Here is a 21,696-nt window from a genome sequence, read left to right as displayed (position 1 = left end):
TGCAACCGCGGAGCCCTAGCCGCAAAGGCTACGCGTTCTATCTTGGACAGATCCCCCCCCCCCCCCTAAAATCTTGGTCTGGATATAGGCCATTTTCTGAAGTGCCCCCTAGAAAAATGTGTGTGCCCCCCCCCCCTCCCCCCTAAAAAAGTAACTGTTACGCTGCTGCATACATATGACACTTTACGAATGGTAGAGAATTATTCCCTAAGATTGCGCAAAATGTATGTTTTTATTATATCAGTATTAATACACAGTTTTCACCTTGAAATAACTTTATGATACACAGAGCAGAACAATTATCTCACCATACACGCCTGCGGCCCAAAGATTTTATAACAACCGTCCATGGAGAGGGTATGGTAGAGGGCGTGCTTTGAATAATAAGCATAAGATGGGTTTCACGATTGGTACATAAGGAGCAAAAACTGCGCAAACCTGTTGCGATCGTGTTTGACATTGCGCATCATGCATGTCATGCATTATGTGTGCATGTGCACGCGGGATTCCCACTGACGAAAAAGAAAATAAAAGCCAAGATTTTTTTAATTCGTTTTAAAATTGGACTTCTTTTCGTATGCCGATGACATTTTAAAACAGTAGGGGAAAAGAGGACCTGATAAACTTGTGTAAGGTAGGTGATGTAAATCGGAGTTGGAAAAGAAGAAATTTGAGGTTCTTTTAAAACCCAAATTGTTGGAAACCTTCTGTCTCTGAAACCATTGTGCCGAGACGTGAAACACTTCCTACTCGTCATAATAATAATCACGTCATAACGATCGTTTTGTCCGCAAACTTGTCTTTTTAACTTTACCATGTTTGTTCGTGTCGCATTTTAATTATATCTAGGCTATCTTTTATAATAAGAAGAATGTATGTAAATACTGTATTTCTGTTGAGACAATGACTGCAAAATCATCCATAATTTCACTCCACACATGATCAACAATAATTCAGGTCCACTTTCTGATCATCATCATGCGGCATGTTCGAACCTTTTTAGTTTATTTTCTCTGTTAAAAATACCCCCTGTATTAAGTTATTTGGACTTGACTTGAAGTTGAACTAAAAAAAGTATATTTATTGTGATTGTTATTCAACATGTTTGTTTCTGAAATTCTGTATGTCATGACTGTTTACAAAAAGGGCATTTTTTAATATAAAAATAATTTATTTAGCCGGCGATTGCAAAATGTTTCAAAAAACGGAAAAGTTTCCGTATGGCGCCACCACTTTTTCATTCGATATGAAATAACATGTAATAATATAGTATCTTATTTACCTCAATGAGATATCCCTTTTTGTAAAAATGAGTGAAAAGGTGGTGGCGCCATACGGAGAGTTATCCCAAAAAACTATTTAGTTGGCAGTCTTCTTTTTTCATGATTGGTCAATCTCTGTGTGTGACAAAGAGAATATTTTAGCCAAAAGCTGTCGGCACGTCAGGATGAAGTGGCAACCGGACTAAGTGACCACAACATCACCTTTTTTTCCATAGTTTTGCAGCTTTGTCATTCTATTTTTATGTCCAAAAAGTTGTCGTTTTTTTTCTCTTTTTTTCTGCGGGGAAATTTATTTGATGATGTTTTTTTTTCATTTCTACCATAATTTGTGTGGTTTTACTTTAATTATTAAGTCTTTTATTTCAGCCAGCAGCCGCAGGTGCTGTACACTGCTAGTTGTTGCGTCGCCATGGATGGATCGCGGTAGCACAATGTCATGAATGTGTTATGACACTACATTCACATGTACAAATCGCTGTGTTTTTACTCTGTGTTTTTACTCTTTAAGCAATTTTCGTGACACTGACAGGACAGCATGACATTAAGATGTATTAAATAGGCTCTACTGATGGTCAGACCACAAATATTTGCTTAAACATTAAGCGGAACTGAATCATGAAAACTGAGCAGACAATAAATGAAATAGACGCTGGAACTACAGTTTTATGGTCTCTGAAATGTGTTACATCGGCAAGGTTTTTCAACAGAATTTCAGTATTCACTGTCTGTTTAATATCAAATTCTTTAATAAGTATATATTCTACATAATTTTGTATTCAGTGTGAAGATCATTGAGGAAATCACTTAATTTGCAAAAAGGGTTAAAAAGACGGCCCTCGAGTGCAAAACATTGTGCTGTTGCGACCATTCAAAGTAGTGCTGGGCGAATAGTGAAATTTTGGTATTTGGTTACCGCTGGCCAACTATCCGAAATTAACCGGATATTCGAATAGTCTTTTTAAAAAAAATAAAATAAAAAAGGGTGCTGTTCGTTTGTGAATGAGACCTTATGGGCGGATTGATATTGGTTTTAGACAGTGCTCAGTTCAATCATAAAAATAACCGGATCTAATTTAAAGATGGCGATTTGCTTATTCTTTTCATCGTGATTGACACTACATGAAGGAAAACTTTCGTAATCTTTGAACAAATTACATCAGGATTCAGACAAAACATTCCTATCAGTTGTCGCCCGACGTCCGAGGATATTCGGATATTAAAGAATATCCGGTTACTTGGTTGTAATTATATGACTATCCGGTTTATAAACAGGTATTCGCGCCCATTGCGGATATCAGGTTAAGAAATCGCGACATGAAAATTTGTTAAAGTTCAGCTCTGTGTTGAGTATAATCAAATGCGTTGTTATGGAATTGGTGTTAAGCATTGTTATGAATGAAGTGAGTGTGGCCTCAAGATGAAATTAAATTTTATCAGGATGGACTACGATGATGAATTGCTTAAAGGAACTCGGGTCATCTCGTACCCAAGTCAACTCGTACCCAAGTCAACTCGTACCCAAGTCAACTCGTACCCAAGTCAACTCGTACCTAAGTCAACTTGTACCCGAGTCAACTCGTACCTGAGTCAACTCATACCCAAGTCAACTCGCACCCAAATAAATGTTTACAATTTTTTTTTACTCGTATTGATAAATATTGTAGTTTAATTTATTTATTTATATTGTTAATCATACATTTAGCTATTCATTGTTGCAATGATTTTGTTTTCTTGTTTTTTTTTCATGTTGCAGTTTTTTTTTCACTTAGGCCCTATCGGTGGGGAAAATTAATCAGAGAACTTTTTTTTTAATATAGGCTTGTTAGAATGAATTTTGGGTTTTTTTTTATTCGGAAAAAAATAATAAGAACTTACGCGAAGTGTTTTGGTTGGAAAAAGTGGAACAGTATATTTGTTAAAATGTACTTGTTTGAATCGGAAAACGATAATCAGAACAAAACGCATATGAATGAATTGAATGAATTCTTACCATGAAATTTTCTTTTGGGAACACTTTAACAGGAAAAACACCAAGGTAAACATGAAGGGTTGCGTTTTATACATATATTTTTTCATTGAAAATAATTGGTCTCATATGAACATGGAGGTCAAAATATTTATACCTCCTTGATACGAAGAACTAGTGTGCATCTGATCTGCTCAACGCCTTTCACGGCGACCCTTCAACACGGGAATTTAAAAGAAACCACAATGGATCTGAAAGAATATCCTAGCGGAAAAAAGGCAGAAATAAGATGAACAAACATTAAAAACGAAATTCGTGAGATTATTATTAATAAAAGTGAGCTCCATATGATGGTAGAACATCATTTTTATTTCCTATCGCTTACAAAATCACGCCGCACGGAAATTCTCCGTTTCGGCATACAACGTACGTTATGGTACGAGTTGACTTGGGTACGAGTTGACCTGGGTACGAGTTGACCTGGGTACGAGTTGACCTAGGTACGAGTTGACTTTGGTACGAGTTGACTTGGGTACAATATTTTGGGTACGAGTTGACTTGGGTACGAGTTGACTTGGGTACGAGTTGACCTGTTTCGGCTTAAAGCTTAGTGCAGAGACTAAGTGGCTTCAATATTGAGCCAGTAGCTCAGATGAAAATTGAGTTATTTCGGAATGTCATTTGTAATGAGTGCTACAAATTCATCCAAAAAGCTGAGAATGTCCCGGCATTTTAATTTTATTTGTGTTTTCATCATCATGTCAGAGAAATCAGGTCCTTTCAAGTCATTGCATCCATATTTGTTTTGGACAAGTGTGCAACAGGTTTGCCAAGCTGTATGCATTTTCCATACTACATACGAAATATGCAAAACAAAGCACAATTTTATTACATGGCGTGAACAAAATCTTTGTAAATAAACGCAACGTTACAGTGTAGACTAAGAGTTCAATCGCAGAATCACACAAACACGCCAGCTAATTATCCGCAAGGTTGTTTCTCAAACTGTTTAGTGATTTTAAATATATATAAAAAGAACACAAATTATTTCAGCAGAAAAAATAACTCTTGAATACATTTCACAAGAGTAGTTGTTATAAAACCGTTTGTGTGTGTGGACTGTGAGTGAACAAAAAGATCCAGGTGTTTGGACAGAAAGAGAAGATCCTTACTTTGCTTTCAAAACCATAGGGAATGGCACTAAAAAACAAAAACAATGGGAGAACAAAGAGAAGTCCTTGATTTATGAGGCATTAGCAGCATATTTGTGTTTTTTCCCCTCAATATTCGAGGAAAAGGTAATTAAGCATGAAGCTACAGACAGTTGGTATAGATGTGTTGTCCAGTCATTGCTGTGGTGATGTTTAGATGAATAGTTCAATACAAATAGTATGTGGGTTTCTGCTAAAGGTAGAAAGAACTATTACTGTATGGTTAGTTTACATTTGTAATGGCCCTTGACATTATGTACATGTATGGTGTAAACTTAATTGTATCAACTAATTTTGTATTTAATGTATCATTTCCATAGAAAGGTTTTGTTACATAAAATTAAGGAACTTTTCCACAATACTTGCACCGAAGGCACAGTTTTCACTTAAACTACATGTAGATCTTAAAACAAGTAGTTACAGCCCTGCTGGTCCCCTGACCATGCCCTGACTACCTCTGACCTTCTTGTTTGTACACACCTAGAGGTACATAAATAAAGGAATCAATGTTTGGTGAAGAGGTTTTCAACTAGAGGTTTAACCCCAACGAGGCCTGGTTCTTGATAATTTTACCGAGACAAAATCGAGGTAAATTGTCAAGAACCAGTCCTCGGTGGGTTTAAACCACTAGTTGAAAACACCGATTCAACACACTTTGATTCCCATTCATAAATACCTTGTTCGTTCAAAATACATCAACACTTTGGTCAAAAGTAAAAAATAAAAAAAAAATTATAATTGTTCAATGATTTCTTTACACAACACCCCCAGCTATGAAATGGTAAGGCCCCAGGTAAACAACTCCTTATAAGGGAATGCTTCGCGCGTATCGTGTGATGTGGCACAACTGTTTCAGCCATTGCTTTCGACTAATAGGAATGAAGAAACTGTCTTATAAGCACAGGTGCAAGCTCGCGTGTCACGCCCATGTTTCAACTTTTTTTACTAGTCATAAACAAAAGATTTATACACACCCACGTGACGCGCTCTCCACCAATATGAATAGCGAAACTGTCTGAGGTATTTATGAATGTAGTTGAACACAAAGATTGAATAAAAGGTTAAAAGTTTACTTGAATAAATAAAAGGTTACTGCTAAATGGTTGTTCTGAATCATAGCAAGTTCATGTACTCGTAATGATCGGGCTTCTCAACTACGTGTATTTGATGGAACGGCAAAGAAATGAAGCTCTCTATTGAGGCATCATTGGTGTACATACCCCAAGGTATGATACTGATAAAGATTTTAACTAAATGTTGTTTCCTTTGTTATGTTTCCCTCTGTAGTTGGACAGTCATGGTAATGGCCACCAACCCTCAGCCTGCGCCTTTGGCTGCACCCTCGAGTGCGCATAGATCTGCGGCGCCCAACACCTCAGATGTTACTGTTATAGGAAATAATGCCGTGGTCAGTCCCGAGTCCGTCGGCCGTGAGTTTGTGCGCCAGTATTACACGTTGCTGAATCGTGGGCCGGAGCATTTACACAGGTAGGGCTGATATACACCTTGGTTTGAAAAGTTTGTGGCTTATATACATTTTGGTTTTAAAGCGTCATGATTTCATGGTTCTAAATACATACATGTAGCATGCAGGCTCATTTGAGGGTGTTAAATACTTCATGTAGGTTGACTCATTTTTGCCATGACTTAACCCAGAGGAAGGGAAGTCGATTATTTGGAGGGAAGTTAATGAAATGATAGAAATTGTCACGTCAAACTAAATACGTGTATACTATCAGCATTCCTTAAACATTTCAATGTGTGACACCAAATGTAACACATTTCTACACTGCTCATTTATGGTACATGTAATAACCTCCAGCTCAACAGTAGAGATATAAGTAGTATGTTGTCCTATATTGGACAACATACTACGCAGATAGGTTATTGAACATGTTGGAAGTTGACAAACTAGTTCCTGAGGAGAAGGGAACTAGTCTGTCAACTTTGAAAATCGAGGGGAGCTCATATCGCTTATTCACTGGAAAAAAAGAAGAAGTTTTATTTGCTTTACTATACTTCATACTTATTCAGTTACCAGAACAATGTTATTTGGAGCAAGGGGAAATAACGACTGAAATAAAGTGCACCATGATAAGTTTGTGCATGTGTCGAATGTCACTAGAGCGATGTACATGTACAACACTTGGGCATAAGTCTACTTGTCATGCGCATTTACCATGTGCCTGAATACTCTAGTGTGTACTTGGTAAATAATAAAGATAGCACCTGGTAGGTGACAAAGAATGGACCAGTCCGAACTCAACTCTGGGTGAGGGTTGAATGAGGTAAAGTTTTAAAGGCAGTGGACAATATTGGTTATTACTCAAAATAATAATTAGCATAAACTCTTACTTGGTAACGAGTAATGGGGAGAGGTTGATAGTATAAAACAGTATGAGAAATGGCTCCCTCTGATGTGAAGTAGTTTTTGAGAAAGAACTTTTTCAGAAGTAATTTTCCACGAATTTGATTTCGAGACCCCAGAATTAGAATTTGACGTCTCGAAATCAAGCATCTGAAAGCACACAACTTCGTGTGAGAAGGGTGTTTTTTCTTTGATAGTTATCTCGCAACTTCGACGACCAATTGGGCTCAAATTTTCACAGATTTGTTATTTTATGCATATGTTGAGATACACCAAGCGAGATGACTGGTCTTTGACAATAACCAATAGTGTCTAGTGTCTTTTAAAGCCAGTGGACACTATTGGTAAATGTCAAAGACCAGTCTTCTCACTTGCTGTATCTCAACGTATGCATAAAATAACGAACCTGTGAAAATTTGAGCTCGATTGGTAACAGCATTACGAGATAACTATGAAAGAAAAAAAACTTCTAAACTTGAGGTCTTAAAATCAAATTTGTGGAAAATTACTTCTTTCTTGAAAACTACGTCGCTTCAGAGGAAGCTGTTTCTCTCAATGTTTTTAAATACTACCAACCTCTCCCCATTATTCGTTACCAAGTAAGGTTTTATGCTAATAATTATTTTGAGTAATTACCAATAGTGTCCACTGCCTTTAAACAAATTTCTTACATATTTGAGGTTATCCTGTCTGAATTCCAACAGATCCTTGTAATAATATGATGGTATTTATGTTTCAGGTTTTATCTGAATAACTCCTCCTTTGTGCATGGTGGTGTGGACCCTGATGGCAACCCAGAGGAGCCTGTCTATGGTCAAATGGTATGAGCACTTTTCTTTGTTCTTTATCTTATAAACAAATTATATTGTCCTAGTAGTTCGTAAAAGCAACATGTCAACTTGGAAGTGGCTTCCAATATGGGTACAGATTAAGGGTATGTATCAAGAAGCTTTTTTTGCTATAGCCTACTTTGTTTGTAAACAAAAACAATGTAAAATTCCTATTTTCAAATTTTCAAAGTGTTTATTGCACGTTGTATAAAGAAAGAACCATGAATGCTCATATAGCAAGTAGGCAAACAGGTGTAACTATTAGCACAATGTTCTGCCATAACCCACTAACTTGGTTGAGCCACACAAAACAAATGTCTTGTTTATGACCTGGATTTTCTGCAGTCTCAAACTTTTGGGTTTTATTTTCATTAATGCTGTTTGATGCTTTGATCACAACAGTGTTCTTCTTTTGTACATGTACAAGCTAACTTATTGGACCAAATCTTGTGAAGTTACGCCCCATTGTTATTTGTGTGTCTTTCCGTTTTCTTTACAGGACATCAATGAGAAGATTTTGTCCCTTTGTTTCTGTGACTGTCACGCCAAGATAAGGCAGGTGGATAGCCATGCCACCCTGGGAGAAGGTGTTGTGGTTCAGGTATGTTATAGACTCTGAGATGTTACACTACAGTGACTTTTAACGACACATACTCTTGTCATCCGACAGACGCATCCAACAATGACAGGGTTAGAGGCCAGTGGTTTTCAGCATTGGGCCAGTAGGCTCAAGACAGGACAAGTATGTAACTACAAGGATGGTGGTACCGTCTTAGTTTTTTCTAAACTCAACTTCTCTGTCTCAAAATAATGTTTTAGTTGAGTTTAAGTTGAGTGTCACCAATACATGTAAAACAGAAAAGATCAATCTTCTCTAAGTGTTTTGTTCAAATGAAACAGTTTAGATGATTAAGCTGTGTTCTCATTTTGATTCTAGTCTCATTTTGACTTTGGTCTTGTAAATAAAATCCCGGTTCAGTAAAGATTCTGAGCTACAAGTCCTGTGGTCTTGTGGATTCCCCCCACAAATGTTGAGCCCTTAAAGCAAGCATTATTGATGACCCTTTCTACAGTTAAGTTGACCCTTTCTCTCAGTTAGGATATGATTAGTTGTAAGTAGTTGTTTCCTCTGCCCGTCCCCCATCACTAGAGTCTTTGCTGTAGTTGTCAAATTCAAGTTCTGGTGGTTAAGTCACCGGAGTATGGGTTCGCTTCCCTGTCGTAACACTTGTGTCCTAGAGCAAGATCCTCTACTATAATTGTTGCTCTTCACCCAGGGGTGCCTGCAAGGCTTGAGGTTGTTATTGTGAATGAAAAAAACCTTTGGAGCGCTTTAAACAATAGCCCAGGTTGTTATTAGCCCAATGACCAGGGGACTAATGTAAAGCGCATTAAGACGGTTATTGTGGAATGCGCTATATAAAAGTTTGTTATTAATATTATTAGTTGATGATGTAATGATTGATTTGATGCAGGTGACAGGAGAGCTGTCTAACAATGGAGAGCCAATGCGCCGCTTCATGCAGACATTCGTGCTGGCACCTCAGTCTGCTAAGAAGTACTACGTGCGTAATGACATCTTTCGTTACCAGGATGAAGTCTTCAACGATACTGATTCTGAGCCTGAGAATGACTTGTGTGCAAGTGGTATGTAAACATTAAACATGAGCCTGTACTTGTAGAAATTTGAAGTTGATACATTTATTATAGGAAGTATTGTACTTCATAGATATTTTTTCTACTTTAGTCTAATATCTGGTGTTTTTGCCCGCGGCAAATAATTTTTCAAATTAATAATAAGAATATCAACGTCTTTTTTAGCACGCATTTCTAACAACAAGGTAGTCAATTCAGTTAAAAATTTACATTTATACAGAAAGAGAGGTTATTTAAAGTTAAGACCCAATTATGTAGCAATGGCGCTTTTAGCGGTCACAGCCAGGACCACCGTGGCGAACCCCTTTTCTTTCTGAAAAGTGCACTGGGTTCATTTACATGCGTTACACAACACGTGGGACCAACGACTTTAGGAGGAAAATTTCCTGGAATTGCCTGAAATGTGTATAAAAGCCTAGTATCATTTTTGGTTATGTAGGTCTGTCCATGTACTCAATAAAATGTTCCTACTTTTTCTGAGAATCAGATATTATGTCTGGTTACATCAGTAGATGCATCGAAGTTTGCTAAAAAAAAAAAATGTATCGGAGCAATGCACTGAACAATGGTGTTTACCATAGAAAACGAGCCGGTTGATTGTGGCCCGATTTCATGGCTCTGCTTACCGTAATTCTGTGCTTACGGAAGCAGATAATTCTGGGCTTAAGGCAAGCGTATTTGAGTGGTTAGCGGGGAATTTTGGCTTCTGCGCGTGCGCACTCCACATTACTGGGCATTCTACACTTACAAGGCTAGTGCAGAAATTCGGCGCTTGCACATAAGTGGGGAAACGTAATCATAAGCGCAGTATTTGGCGGTAAGCAGAGGCATGACATTGGGCCTAGATGTTGTCTATGCAATCGTACTCAATCCTAGTTTTAACCTGATTTGTCTGTTGTTTCTATCAGCATCTGATGGTGATGATGTAGTGTCAGAGCCAGTCCTACCTGCTGAGATCACTGTTCCAGAGCCCTCTGTAACGACCTACTATGAGCATCCATCAACTGTTGTCAGGTAACTGTCAGGCTTCACCACTTGTTTACCTTGGTCTGTGATGTGGTGATATATTAAATTAACCCTCCTACCGTCAGTGACTCTTGGCAACATTTTCCAGTGAGTTGACCAACCATTTGAAACCATTTGACTGCCAAGGTTGTGTATGGTGGCTCCACTCTGCACAGAACTAACTGTTCTGTGTACATGCATTCCCTCATGGTACCATATTGCAGGCTGGCATAGTTCCAGCTATCATTTAAAACCACAGTGAATGGTATTGAATGGTCAGACAGCAAGAGTGTTAAACGACAACTGAAGGACCCGTAGTATTTATCTTTTCATGAATGCATAATTTGATCATAATTACAAATCGTAAGAAGACTCTCTTTGAAACAAGGATCCACCATACCTCACAGAGTTACTATTCTTCCTTCAATCTGCACTCATCATGGCGGAATACCCTGGATTGTCCAAAGTGAAATAAGAAGCCTGGAGACCGTTCACTCTCATGCACTGCTCCAACACTCTGGAACTCAATCCTCATTCATTAGCTAATGTGACTTCCACTTTCCAGTTCAAAAAGCATCTTAAATCTCACTTGTGTGATACATTTTCTCTGTGGCTTTCATTTGCTTTTTTAAGGGTGGAAAAGCAGTTTACAAATGCTGCTTATAATATAAAATAGTATTCATAAATACCCCAGACAGTTTCGCTATTCCTAATATTGGAGAGCGCGTCTGTTAATAACCGGTTGCTTTCGTATTTCATTTGTGCGGGTTAGCCCATGCATTACTCTGTGTGCAAATTCTATCCGAAAACTGTCTCATTAAAATGCACCACACAACGGCTCAGATAAGGTTTTACAGAGTTTCCTACGCCTTTTAACAAAAAGGGCATTTTTGAATGGGAATAAAAGAGTAGTGACTTGTTCTTAAACGGCTGTTAAAAACCTTGCTGGGTTGTGGCTGTGAGACAAAGGCCCTGCCAGTTTTAATCAACTGTTTAAGAACTCATTTATTCCCTTGTGAATAATGAGAGAAGTTATTTGAGATGTATTTCTGTCTATTTTTGCTTAGTAATGGTACTGCTCATCTGGAGTCCCCTGAGACCACTCCAACTAAGGCTCCAGAGAGAGTAGAGGTTGGGATTGAGATAACAAGGGATTCTCCAATTAGTGATGAGGTTGTTCAACCTCCTGCTCCTGTTATTGAAGACCAAGAACCTGAACCTGAGGAAGAGCAACCTGAACCTGAGGAACCAGTGGACAAAGGTAACGTACCATTAAGCCTAGTGGATAGTTTCAATATCTGCATGCAAACTGAGTAAATGAATATTGAGTCCTGTTAATGATAATAATATTAACCTGTTTTTATATAGCGCTTTTTCTTAAGCGACATTATTACCCCTGGTCACTGGGCCTTAATTCATTCCTTAAACCATCTCGGCTCCCTGGGGAGTATACAGCCTGTTAAAACATGCGCTACTTGGCAATCACAAGAACCATCTCTGCCCTCACAGGTACCCATTTACTCCTGGGTCGAGAGAAGCATGTAGTTGAGTGTCGTGCTCAGAGATGCAAGTGTCAAGACTTCCGAACCCACCCTCTGCTGAATGCTATGGATATTTAATCTGTATTGAAACTAACACGATCTGCTCTGTGTCCAACACAAATATTCTGTAGTGTGAAGGACCTTATGTTTAATAGTACATGAGTTATAAAGGGTTGAAAAATCATCCATCTTGGCACAGGTAATCTCTTTTATTGAACCCATTAGGCCATGTTTTTACCTTGGAGCAAAGACCAGGAAGATTTTACTCTTTTTTCGAAACATTCCCATCCAGATCAAATATATCAATGACTTTTAGTAAAAAACTGTGTGCAAATGATTTTATCTGTATTTGCACTTGCAGGTCCTAAAGTACCATCATGGGCTGATCGAGCTAGGAGTGTGCCTACTGCCTCATCCAGTGCACCAGCAGCTACCTATCAGCCAATGCAGGTAACCATCATGTCTTGTTATTTCTGGTTCTTTCCTTCAAAGGAACATTACAGAATTGGTTTTTGCTAACAAAACAGTTGCTGGTAGTGTAAGCACTTTATGTAATCCACCATATACATAAACTGACACACCTGTAGAAGATTGAGATCAATCGGCCATCTGGGTCACGAGAGAATAGAGAAAAACCAATAACAAATTTTGCATTGCATCAATGCCAAACTAAAAATGAATAAAAACGCTCACTGAGCGATTAACTCCAAAGGCGAAGTTAGATGACTTATTTCTCATCAAATATGACATTTCAGACAGAAATATTTCAAGGGATGTTTTCTACTATCATCATCATTAGACCGTGTAAGTTTCATGTAAATCTGTGATCTTCACAATTTTGTTTCTTCTTACCAATTCTGTAATGTTCCTTTAATACATGTAGTATTGCTTTATTTAGAAACTTTGCTGTGATTTTATCACAACCGTAAACCTTTCGGTGCACCTTGGAACCAACTCACTATATCTTTGAGATTAATTTGACTCCCTAAGTATCGGAACATGGGCAGACAGTTCACCTTATGTATCATCAGTGCAATGGATCAATGCTATCACATGTAGAGCAGCATGAATATTGTTTTGATTCTCTTTTGTGCTTTTCAAAATCCATGAGACCTGACACTTCTTAAGGCTAAAGCAGTGTTAGTGAAGCACTTTGGCACCATAAACGGTCGTCATGGTTAAGAAACTTCACTCCAATGACAACAATAGTTAAAACTGATGAACTGTACTCCAAGTAGCTCTTGTCTGTTTGTAATGAAAAATGATTGTTGTGTGTTCTCTGCAGTCACAACCAGTCCCCATTCAGAAGCAGGCTGAACCTTCTGCCTCCGTCAATGCTCCCGGTGTGGCTCCAAGAGGAAACACAGAACCCCTGCCCCAGAGAGAACCAAGAAGGGATAGAGATCGTGAACGTGAGAGACCAGGGAGAGAGGTCGTCCTACTGGAGGGCGCAGACCAATGGAGGGTCCAGAGCTTGGCAATCGACCACGCGCATCTCAGATTCCTGACAGTCATCAGTTATTTGTGGGTAACCTGCCTCAGGATGTCAATGATGAGGAGCTGAGAGAATTCTTTTCAGGTAAATTATTATGAATGTTAAAATAATACTTGTTAACCACTTTAACAGATATTGTGTATACACTTTAAACTTTTCTTAAGAAGGTTACAGTGAACTTTTATAATGCATAAAAAACCCAATAACCTTTTATTGCCCTTTTCCGACTGACCAAAAAAATCAGAAATCCACGGTTGCATTATGTTTTTATTAAATGGTGTAGTGTTCAAAGGCCATTCTAAGTTTTATTTTCCCGGTTCCAGACCTTTTTGTTTTACAAATAAGGCTTACCAGAATGGACAGACTTTCACCAATGTTTATTATAGAAGTTAAGTTTGAGTCTTCTGTGATTCCAGCATACTGTGGCCGGCCTTTTATGCCTTTTCACGTTTTCTCAAAGTAACCTTGGTGCATATTAAAAGAACCATTGTTGTTTTTCCTTTGTCGGTCAGGGTTTCACTATGACAATGTTGTCAGAACAGAAAGTGATAAACTCTACAAGCTCTTAAAAGTTTTGAAAAGTAATGCGATCTGAGTTGGTTAAAAAGCATACAGGTCTGTCAACGATGACATTGTGTCCCTTTTGGATCAGACTAATACCTATTGTTCATGAATACCATGTGATAGATTATGAATGACTTCACTAATAGTGTTGTCGGAAGAGATGGGAAAACGACATATCGTATCTTCTACCTGGATTACCAAAGGGCACAAGATATGCAAGAGTAGAAAGTGAATATTTGTGGAGTCAACGTCCTGCGGGATATGGTGCAAGATTGATTGATTGATTGATTGATTGATTGATTGATTGATTGATTGATTGATTGATTGATTGATTGATGTTGTATGTTTGGTTACAGTGTATGGTTCGGTTGTAGAGATGCGGATTAACAGGAGTACTGGACCCAAGCCTCTACCCTACTTTGGATTCATCGTCTTCGCCGATCATATCCCTGTGCAGAAGATCTTAGCTCTCAAGAGAAAAGGGGTATGTACTTCATCTATTCATTTCTAAACAGTTTGAAATTTATCAACAAATATTTGTCTTATTGATTGCCAAATGATAGGCTTAATGGCCAGGTTTTTGTAGCTTTTGTGTGTTTTGTTCCCCCTTTTTTCATGCCAGATGTTTAAAATGAACAAATGTATTCATCAATGGAGATCAATCTCATTTCCTGGTGTCTTGACTTTTTAAATGGTACAAATTGAGCTAATCTGGTCACTAGTCCAACAAATAGCTGAAATTGTATCTCAGAAATGATCCATATGAGTGTCAGTTGGGAGGATTGACAGTTACAGTTATCACAAACCCTGCTGTTTGATTTAAGATTTACTGTTAGTCATGCCTAATTAACAGAAAATGGCTTCACTGATTACCAGGAACATTTATGAGTGAGCTAGTTTCATCACAGTTAAAAGTTTCTTATTTAGAAATGCTTTTGATCAAAAATGATGAAATGGGTGATTTTAAACATTACAAAATTACACTCTGCCAGCTTTGGAGCTGCAAGTAACGACATGCATCAGATGCCTAACTTGTGATGCAATGACTTACCAACAGCACTAACAACCGTCTCAGACAGGCGCTCCAGAGTCGCGCCCAACCAAATCCTTAGTTAAGTACATAAAAAGTTCAACTACTGAAACAGTTAGGAGCGACTGAACGCGCTAGAAGTCGAAAGATCGACTGGTGCAGCCAATAGGAATGAATCTTGCTTGGTTTCAGACATCAATCTTGTTATGAGCCGAACCTAGTTTATGAATGTTAAGATAAGTTCTCCTGTCTGAAGCCAAATTGATTTGGGTCAACCTAGATAGAGTCGCTCCTACTCTTTGCGCATCTGTGTGAAACGGGTGTAACTTTCCATAGACATAAGAGACTCGGACTTGGATTGGACTTACTGGGACTCGGACAACAGGAACTCGACTACAGCATTGTCAATTCTTAAAGCTTGCTTAGTTAAAATTGATTCAGAACAAATTGCAGAGTAAATATGGAGCAAACAAAAATCATGTTACTAAATCTAGAAAAGAATTACGTTTTGAGATTAAATTATTTGAATGGTTTTATGCATGCAGCCCATCTTGTTGCGAGGTGAACATCGACTTAATGTGGAGGAGAAGAAAGCTAGGGGTACAGAAGTACGCCCAAGGAACACCAGGCCAGGAAGTGGTGGCCCACCTAGGGGTGGAGCTTCTGGGAGAGGGGGTCCTCGTGGTGGAATGGGAGGCGGAGTCAATAAAGGAGGCGGACCTGGACGTGGCTACAACCCTCAACGTTAATGGCAAAGGCTTTATGTGTGTTGGTGGTATCTAACTGACTGGACCAAAATCAAAACACGATGGACGAATGAGAGGAGCAAACAACATTAAACCAAATAACTAACCTCACTTTCGCATAGTTGCATTCAGTTGCTTTTACCGTTCACTATGCAAAGGAATGTTTATCTGTCCAAACTGCATGTACAATATTAATCCATACGCTTGTTACGATCTGTTTTGACTTTGGTCCATTGTTGGAAGGAGTAGAATTTTGTGATATTAAGTATCTACATCATTGTATGCAATTCTGAAGGCACTACTAATTATTAGATAAAAGTGTTCTCGATTTGTGTTTCTCACACTTACAAAGATCCAGACAAATTGAAAAGATGTTTATTTTGGAAGCTTTTCTTTGAGTTTCTCTTGTGTAATTTATTTGGATGAACTCCCTGACACTACATATCCATGACGATGGGTTGTACATGTATTACAGTGCCTTCTTTATCATTGACTGGAAACCTTCAAGATTCAATGAACATATTTATACAAGATATTTATACATTCAGAGGTCACTGATGATTTGCAGAAAAGGGACAAAACATCGGGGACAAAAGATTGGTTGCAAAAGTTGAGTATTTATAAATAGAAACAGTTGTATCAGTTTGGGGTTCTCATATCAGATGTTTTATTCAGGTTTTTTTAGGGAAACTTAAAAATGCAAATTCTGAAGTATTTGCTGAATGTAACATACCTTGCTTTTACTTGCTTACACTGTTTTAATGCAAATTATGCGAACCACTTATGTTCGGAGAGAGAGCATTGTGTTTTCTCATATTATTGTGCATTCAGAATTGCATGCCTTAAAGTACACTTAGAACCCTATCATATTGTTGATTTTTGTTCTCTTTTTGTACATGCTGTACTGTTTTCAGCACAGTTGTTAGATAGTGATAACATATTTTTGTTTGTTTATTCCTGACAAATACATTTTTCTAGCAACAAGAGTTGTCTGCTCCTGCAGATTTCTAAAGACATTATTGTTACTCTTAAGGCTTTTCAAAGGCAACGTTAAGGTAAAAACTAAATCAGTTTCTGGCAAATCCAATAGTTTGATTGGATTTCAGATGCACAGTGTAGTTCTTCAGGATGAAATCTATAGTAGAGTGATCGTGTCAAATTGTCAGTAATATGGTTTTTTGTTTTTGTTTTTGTTTTTTCTATTATAAATATAAGACAAAGACTTTAAAAATGCATGTTAACTTTGTTTTTGAACTATGACTGAGATGGGTTGGTTTGGTTACTTGCACTATTGTCATAGAATAAATGATGCTGGAATAAGTAGGTGGGTTAACTTTGTTTCAGAACTGTACATTCAGCAATTGTTAAGCAGATACTTTCAATCAAGCATGCTGTCATCGCTATAGCAGTTTATCTATTAACGACGATACAGATCCACTAAAAATAATAGTATATTTTTGATGTTTTGCATGCTACTGAAATTAACCAAGTCAACCTTACCCAACCAACATGTGATGTGTGTGTGCACTGGAGATACTTTCAGCTGTGTAGCAGCTATAAAATCTGTGTACAGTTGTTCAGTTTCTTAGAACCAAAAGTTGAAGTTTATATTAAGGTACACAAATTGCAAGATCAGACGGGACTTGTGTTGGGATGTAGATTATACAGACGGGATAAGAGCACATGGACTAAAAGGGGTCACGGGGGAAGATATAACAAATTCTGGTCGCTCGTATTTCTGTAGAAGATATCTTTGAACTTTTCTTCAATGAAAAGGAGCAAATATGTGTCAATAGTTGTGGAAAAATCGGAGACCCTAGTTGTTTTACAAAGCCTGTTGCTCTGTAATTATTTATTAACGATGATGAACACTAGAGAATCGGGAAGGGCAAGATAACAAATGTTTGATGTTGTATCTTCCCCTGTAAGATGATTTAAATATTCAGCTCACACAAAGCATTTTTAAAGTATATATTTGGAAGGTTTTGTTTTTCTTCTGATTTGTATGCTGGCAAGGATTTCCTTGTTCTAGAATTATTTTGTAATGATGAAGTGTAATGTTTTTCTGGTGCTTAGAAAATGGATGTGAAGAAAACTGCAGGGGGAGGGTGATGGACAAAATATGAGCAAGGTGTTGGCTTACCTTTTTGCCTGTTATTGGCGGTAAGGTTAGGGGAATCTAGAAATCAGGCAAGCCTGAAGTCGGTTGGGATGGGGAGAGTAACTTGGGGTTTAATTTATGAACATCAAGGGATGGGGGTTTAAGACAAACCCAACCGGGTATCATTTTGGTTGAGTGGAACATTTTTGCTGTGGTAGCATCTTTGCAGTCAAATGGTAAATTTCATTTTTTCTATTTTGTGAAAGGGTGGGGTTTTGTAAGGGGCGGGGAAATTGAAGTCAGGTGGGCCAGGACATCTACACCTTTGTTATGTTCTAACTTTCGGCTAGAACCAATGTTAATAACAGCTGGAAATTTTATTTTTGCACAGGGGAGCATCGTCAGAGAGTTACACATGACTTGATCCCAGCGGAGGGATTCGTTTGTTATGGGACTATTGTAAAGTTTGTTAAAAACACAAGAACAGGAAACAATCAAGATTGGTCATGGTAAACAAACTAATTTTGTATGATAAAAAAAAAGTAATGTTTTGTTGGGTATTGATGTGACAATTGAACAGAAGGAAGTGAAGTTGTTACTTAATGACTGTGTTTATCTGGTACAGGTTATATACCATGTCACACAAATATTGATGGATTTGTTATTTATACACCTATTGTAGTTGCACTCTATACCTTGAACTGTTCTACAGGTTGTATGTGGACATGTCTTGGGATGTATGTTGACTCTGTTCTCAAGAGAGTTCTTAGTTGGTGAAAGCATGTTGCTTCAAGGAATAGTATCATTGATGACAATCAATCACATGGCTGAACTTCCAATTTTTCAAATCTGGTGTCAGTTATTGACACTAGTGAGAAAATTAAATTAAGAACACATTTATTCACAAGGAAAAAACAAGTTGTAGGTGAACTATTGGTTGTTGATTGAAAGTACCAAGCTCTAAGGAAAGCTGTTTACAAAACTGAAAATCACCAACGATGAAAACTTTCTTGATGCTGGTCTAAGATCTCAGAGGTATGTCAGACATTAGTCTGTGTTGTCACTCTACCAAAGTAACATTTCTGTAATTGTTTGTTTGTTTGTTGTTTGTACTGGTTTAGTATACTGTTTAATTTAGAAGGGGGTAAATGCAAAGCAAGCTGCACTTATCTGTTTGGACTGCACTCTGACAGTAGGGTATGTTCAAATGTCTCTCCTGTGAAATGAAAGACCCCTTACAATGAACAAAACAAACAGTTACTTCAACTGTAGTTCTACTTGTATGGGTTGTTGTGAATTACTTGTGGGTTAACATTGCCGACTCTAGTTAACTTTGCAGCATTCAGGAATCATAATAAACATACTGTGAATTTTTAATCACATTTATTACAAATCATAAGTCAACTCCAGAAAACTGTCAAACATTTAGTGCAGCTGGCTTAGATGAGAAATGTAAGTTAAAAAAAAAGTGTTGTTTCTTTAATTTGATGGTCTGTACTGCACTGGCAAAATAGAACAGTGAAATCCACACAAACATCTCGTACAGCAGTGGAAATGATTGGTTAAGAGTTAAATTTCAGCGAGAACACTTATGACGTCAGTGATTGGTCAAGTGTTCAACTGTTTTATGGCCCTAGCCAATCAACACCACTGTTGGATAAACATTTTGTTAATTAAGATTGATGAATTGTTGAAGTGATGTTTTGTCCCATGGTTTTCGTGGCGATATTTAGACCAGTTGACGTTAATGTAATGTTGAAGCTCAAAGTTCCGATTGGGCTCAGTCTGTATAAGTTGTTTTTAAGAAAATAGGGAAGAATAAGCTATTTAATAAGTCTTATTGTTTTGGTTAAAATTTGAGAAGCACATAATGTCCTGGTTAGATCCGTCTGCTGTTTTGATCAGGGTGAAGCGTTTGCCGACATATTATCGGTATATCACATTTGTTATTGTACGTTGAAAATTTTGTTAAAATTATTAAATGAACAAAAACAAAAATAATCTGAGAAACTGTTGGCAGCGAAAACAAGATACTAACTTAGTTTTCCTACATTTTCGTCATGACATTCCGTGCTTAATCATTACTGAAAATGTAATAGACCAAGCATTGTTCCCCCTTCTTATTGGGGATACCTCAACTTCTACCTTTAGTTTAATCAAAATAGTTTCAAATTTCCTTAATTTTTTGTTCCCTTTAAAATCCCAACATCTTGTTGATAGTCATTATTATATGTTACCCAAGATTTAAGTTTTTGTTTCTATGTCCCACAGATGCTTTTGATAAAAAGGTCCTTGTTATGAAGAACAAAGGACGCCCCCTAGTGTCAATTCAGTGTCGTGATTCCAACTAAACGTTTGGGGGAGACTAAAAGATGTCGAGTTAGCCTGGTGCTGGTTTTTGGAATGTTTAACCCCTGACCTGATCATTATGTTGACGTCACTGGATTTGTATTATCTTAAGGAATCATTCAGTTCAACAGGAATCTGTATTTTTGAAATTTCAGGTTTACTTGTCATTCAAGACTTTCCCAAAAAGTTTGACCAATGTTCAAAGGGATAGGTATACCTTTGGTAACTAAAATATCACATCTGGTAAGCTGTTGATAATCTAAAACATGTTGAGAAATAATTCCTTTCAAGGGAAGGCAGGTTAAGAAAGAATAAGAGAGAGGGATTCTAGCACATTTCAATCTGAGAAACGTTTCTGCATGAAACGTTTTTCAGATTGTGTATTCATATTTCAGATATACCAAATCTTACCCCTGTAACATTTTATTTAAAAATCAAAACTGATGGTGAACATTTTTTTGAAACATAATTTACGTTAGTTATCGGGACAAACTTCCTTAAACCAGCAGCCATTTGAGTGGCTGGGCTTTGTAGAACCTTCTATGACATGTAATGCCATACGTGCTTTACTGAGTTGCCAATAGTATAATAAAAACATAAGGTTCTGTAGACATCCATTACCAATTGTGTCATAATTGTTTGATCAGTTTGAAGTGTGTTTGTGTTTTAGTCCAACATTGTGATATAGGCCTATAAGTACATGTACATCAAAATGTCATCGTACAAATTGCCCACAATTTATAGAGTAATCAGTATTGTAATGTTTTGGTTGGTTTGTCCATTTTATTAGCAACGACTACAGTGCTGTAACAGCTCAGTATACCGTTATCCAATATTGAATGACACTGACTCGGACAATTCAAGCTCTATGCCATAGACAAATCAAGATTCATGCCATATTTAAAGGGAACTTTGTTGGAAATCACTCTAAAAAATGATGGAAATCAAAACTTGCTTGCTTAGAAGAACACCAGCTTTTGATAGTGTAAAGCATTTTGAGAATGATTTTTGATTTTACCCATACACCGATGTGTTATCACACTGTTTACTCAGTACTTTCCAAAGTCCTGAGAAAAAAATCACAGGCATGTTACTTGGGTGGGACTCGAACCCACGAACTTTGAGATTCCAGAGCATTGTCATACAACTATGAACTGTTATGGTTCATTACTCATCTGACAGGCTTGCTGTGAACCCTGTTGTTGGTACATTTTATGTGTGTGTCTTATCACAGGTAATGATGGAAACTGACATTGCTGCTGCTTGGCACACCACAATAACTAGGCAAAAATTCAAGCGGCAAACTGATAATCATAATTAGTGTGCCCTAGGGATTCTGTGCTTTGACTTTTGAGGAGTTTTGGTACATTTTGATTTGGTTGGTCATATTTGCTTTGGGAATTGGAGGAGTTTTTCATGAAAACTGGCAGCAACTCTGTTTCGGAAAAGTAATTCTTATTTAATATGGTCATAAGCTCTATGGTATGGTGGGTGCACCCACTGGAGGTTGTAATGAGAGGAATGCCGCCCTCTACGGTTCAAATGTTGCTT

The 21,696-nt window shown here is 37.6% G+C and overlaps 1 protein-coding gene across 1 annotated transcript; it reads left to right on the top strand.

Annotated features, from left to right (window-relative positions):
• The first annotated feature begins 469 nt into the window (after positions 1–469).
• LOC139952904 (ras GTPase-activating protein-binding protein 2-like) lies at positions 470–20,765 on the top strand. Its single transcript, XM_071952195.1, is given in 12 exon segments — positions 470–634; positions 5,748–5,948; positions 7,568–7,649; positions 8,158–8,259; positions 9,134–9,305; positions 10,223–10,328; positions 11,387–11,580; positions 12,222–12,310; positions 13,146–13,283; positions 13,286–13,439; positions 14,276–14,403; positions 15,495–20,765. Coding segments are annotated over 11 exon segments (1,560 nt in total). The 5' UTR covers positions 470–634; positions 5,748–5,757; the 3' UTR covers positions 15,699–20,765.
• The last annotated feature ends 931 nt before the right edge of the window (positions 20,766–21,696 follow it).

Source organism: Asterias amurensis, chromosome 21 (assembly GCF_032118995.1).
Source record: "Asterias amurensis chromosome 21, ASM3211899v1".
In the NCBI taxonomy this organism is placed as follows: domain Eukaryota; kingdom Metazoa; phylum Echinodermata; class Asteroidea; order Forcipulatida; family Asteriidae; genus Asterias; species Asterias amurensis.
Note: the sequence above shows the minus strand (reverse complement) of the source record. Positions and strands in the feature narration are given on the sequence as shown.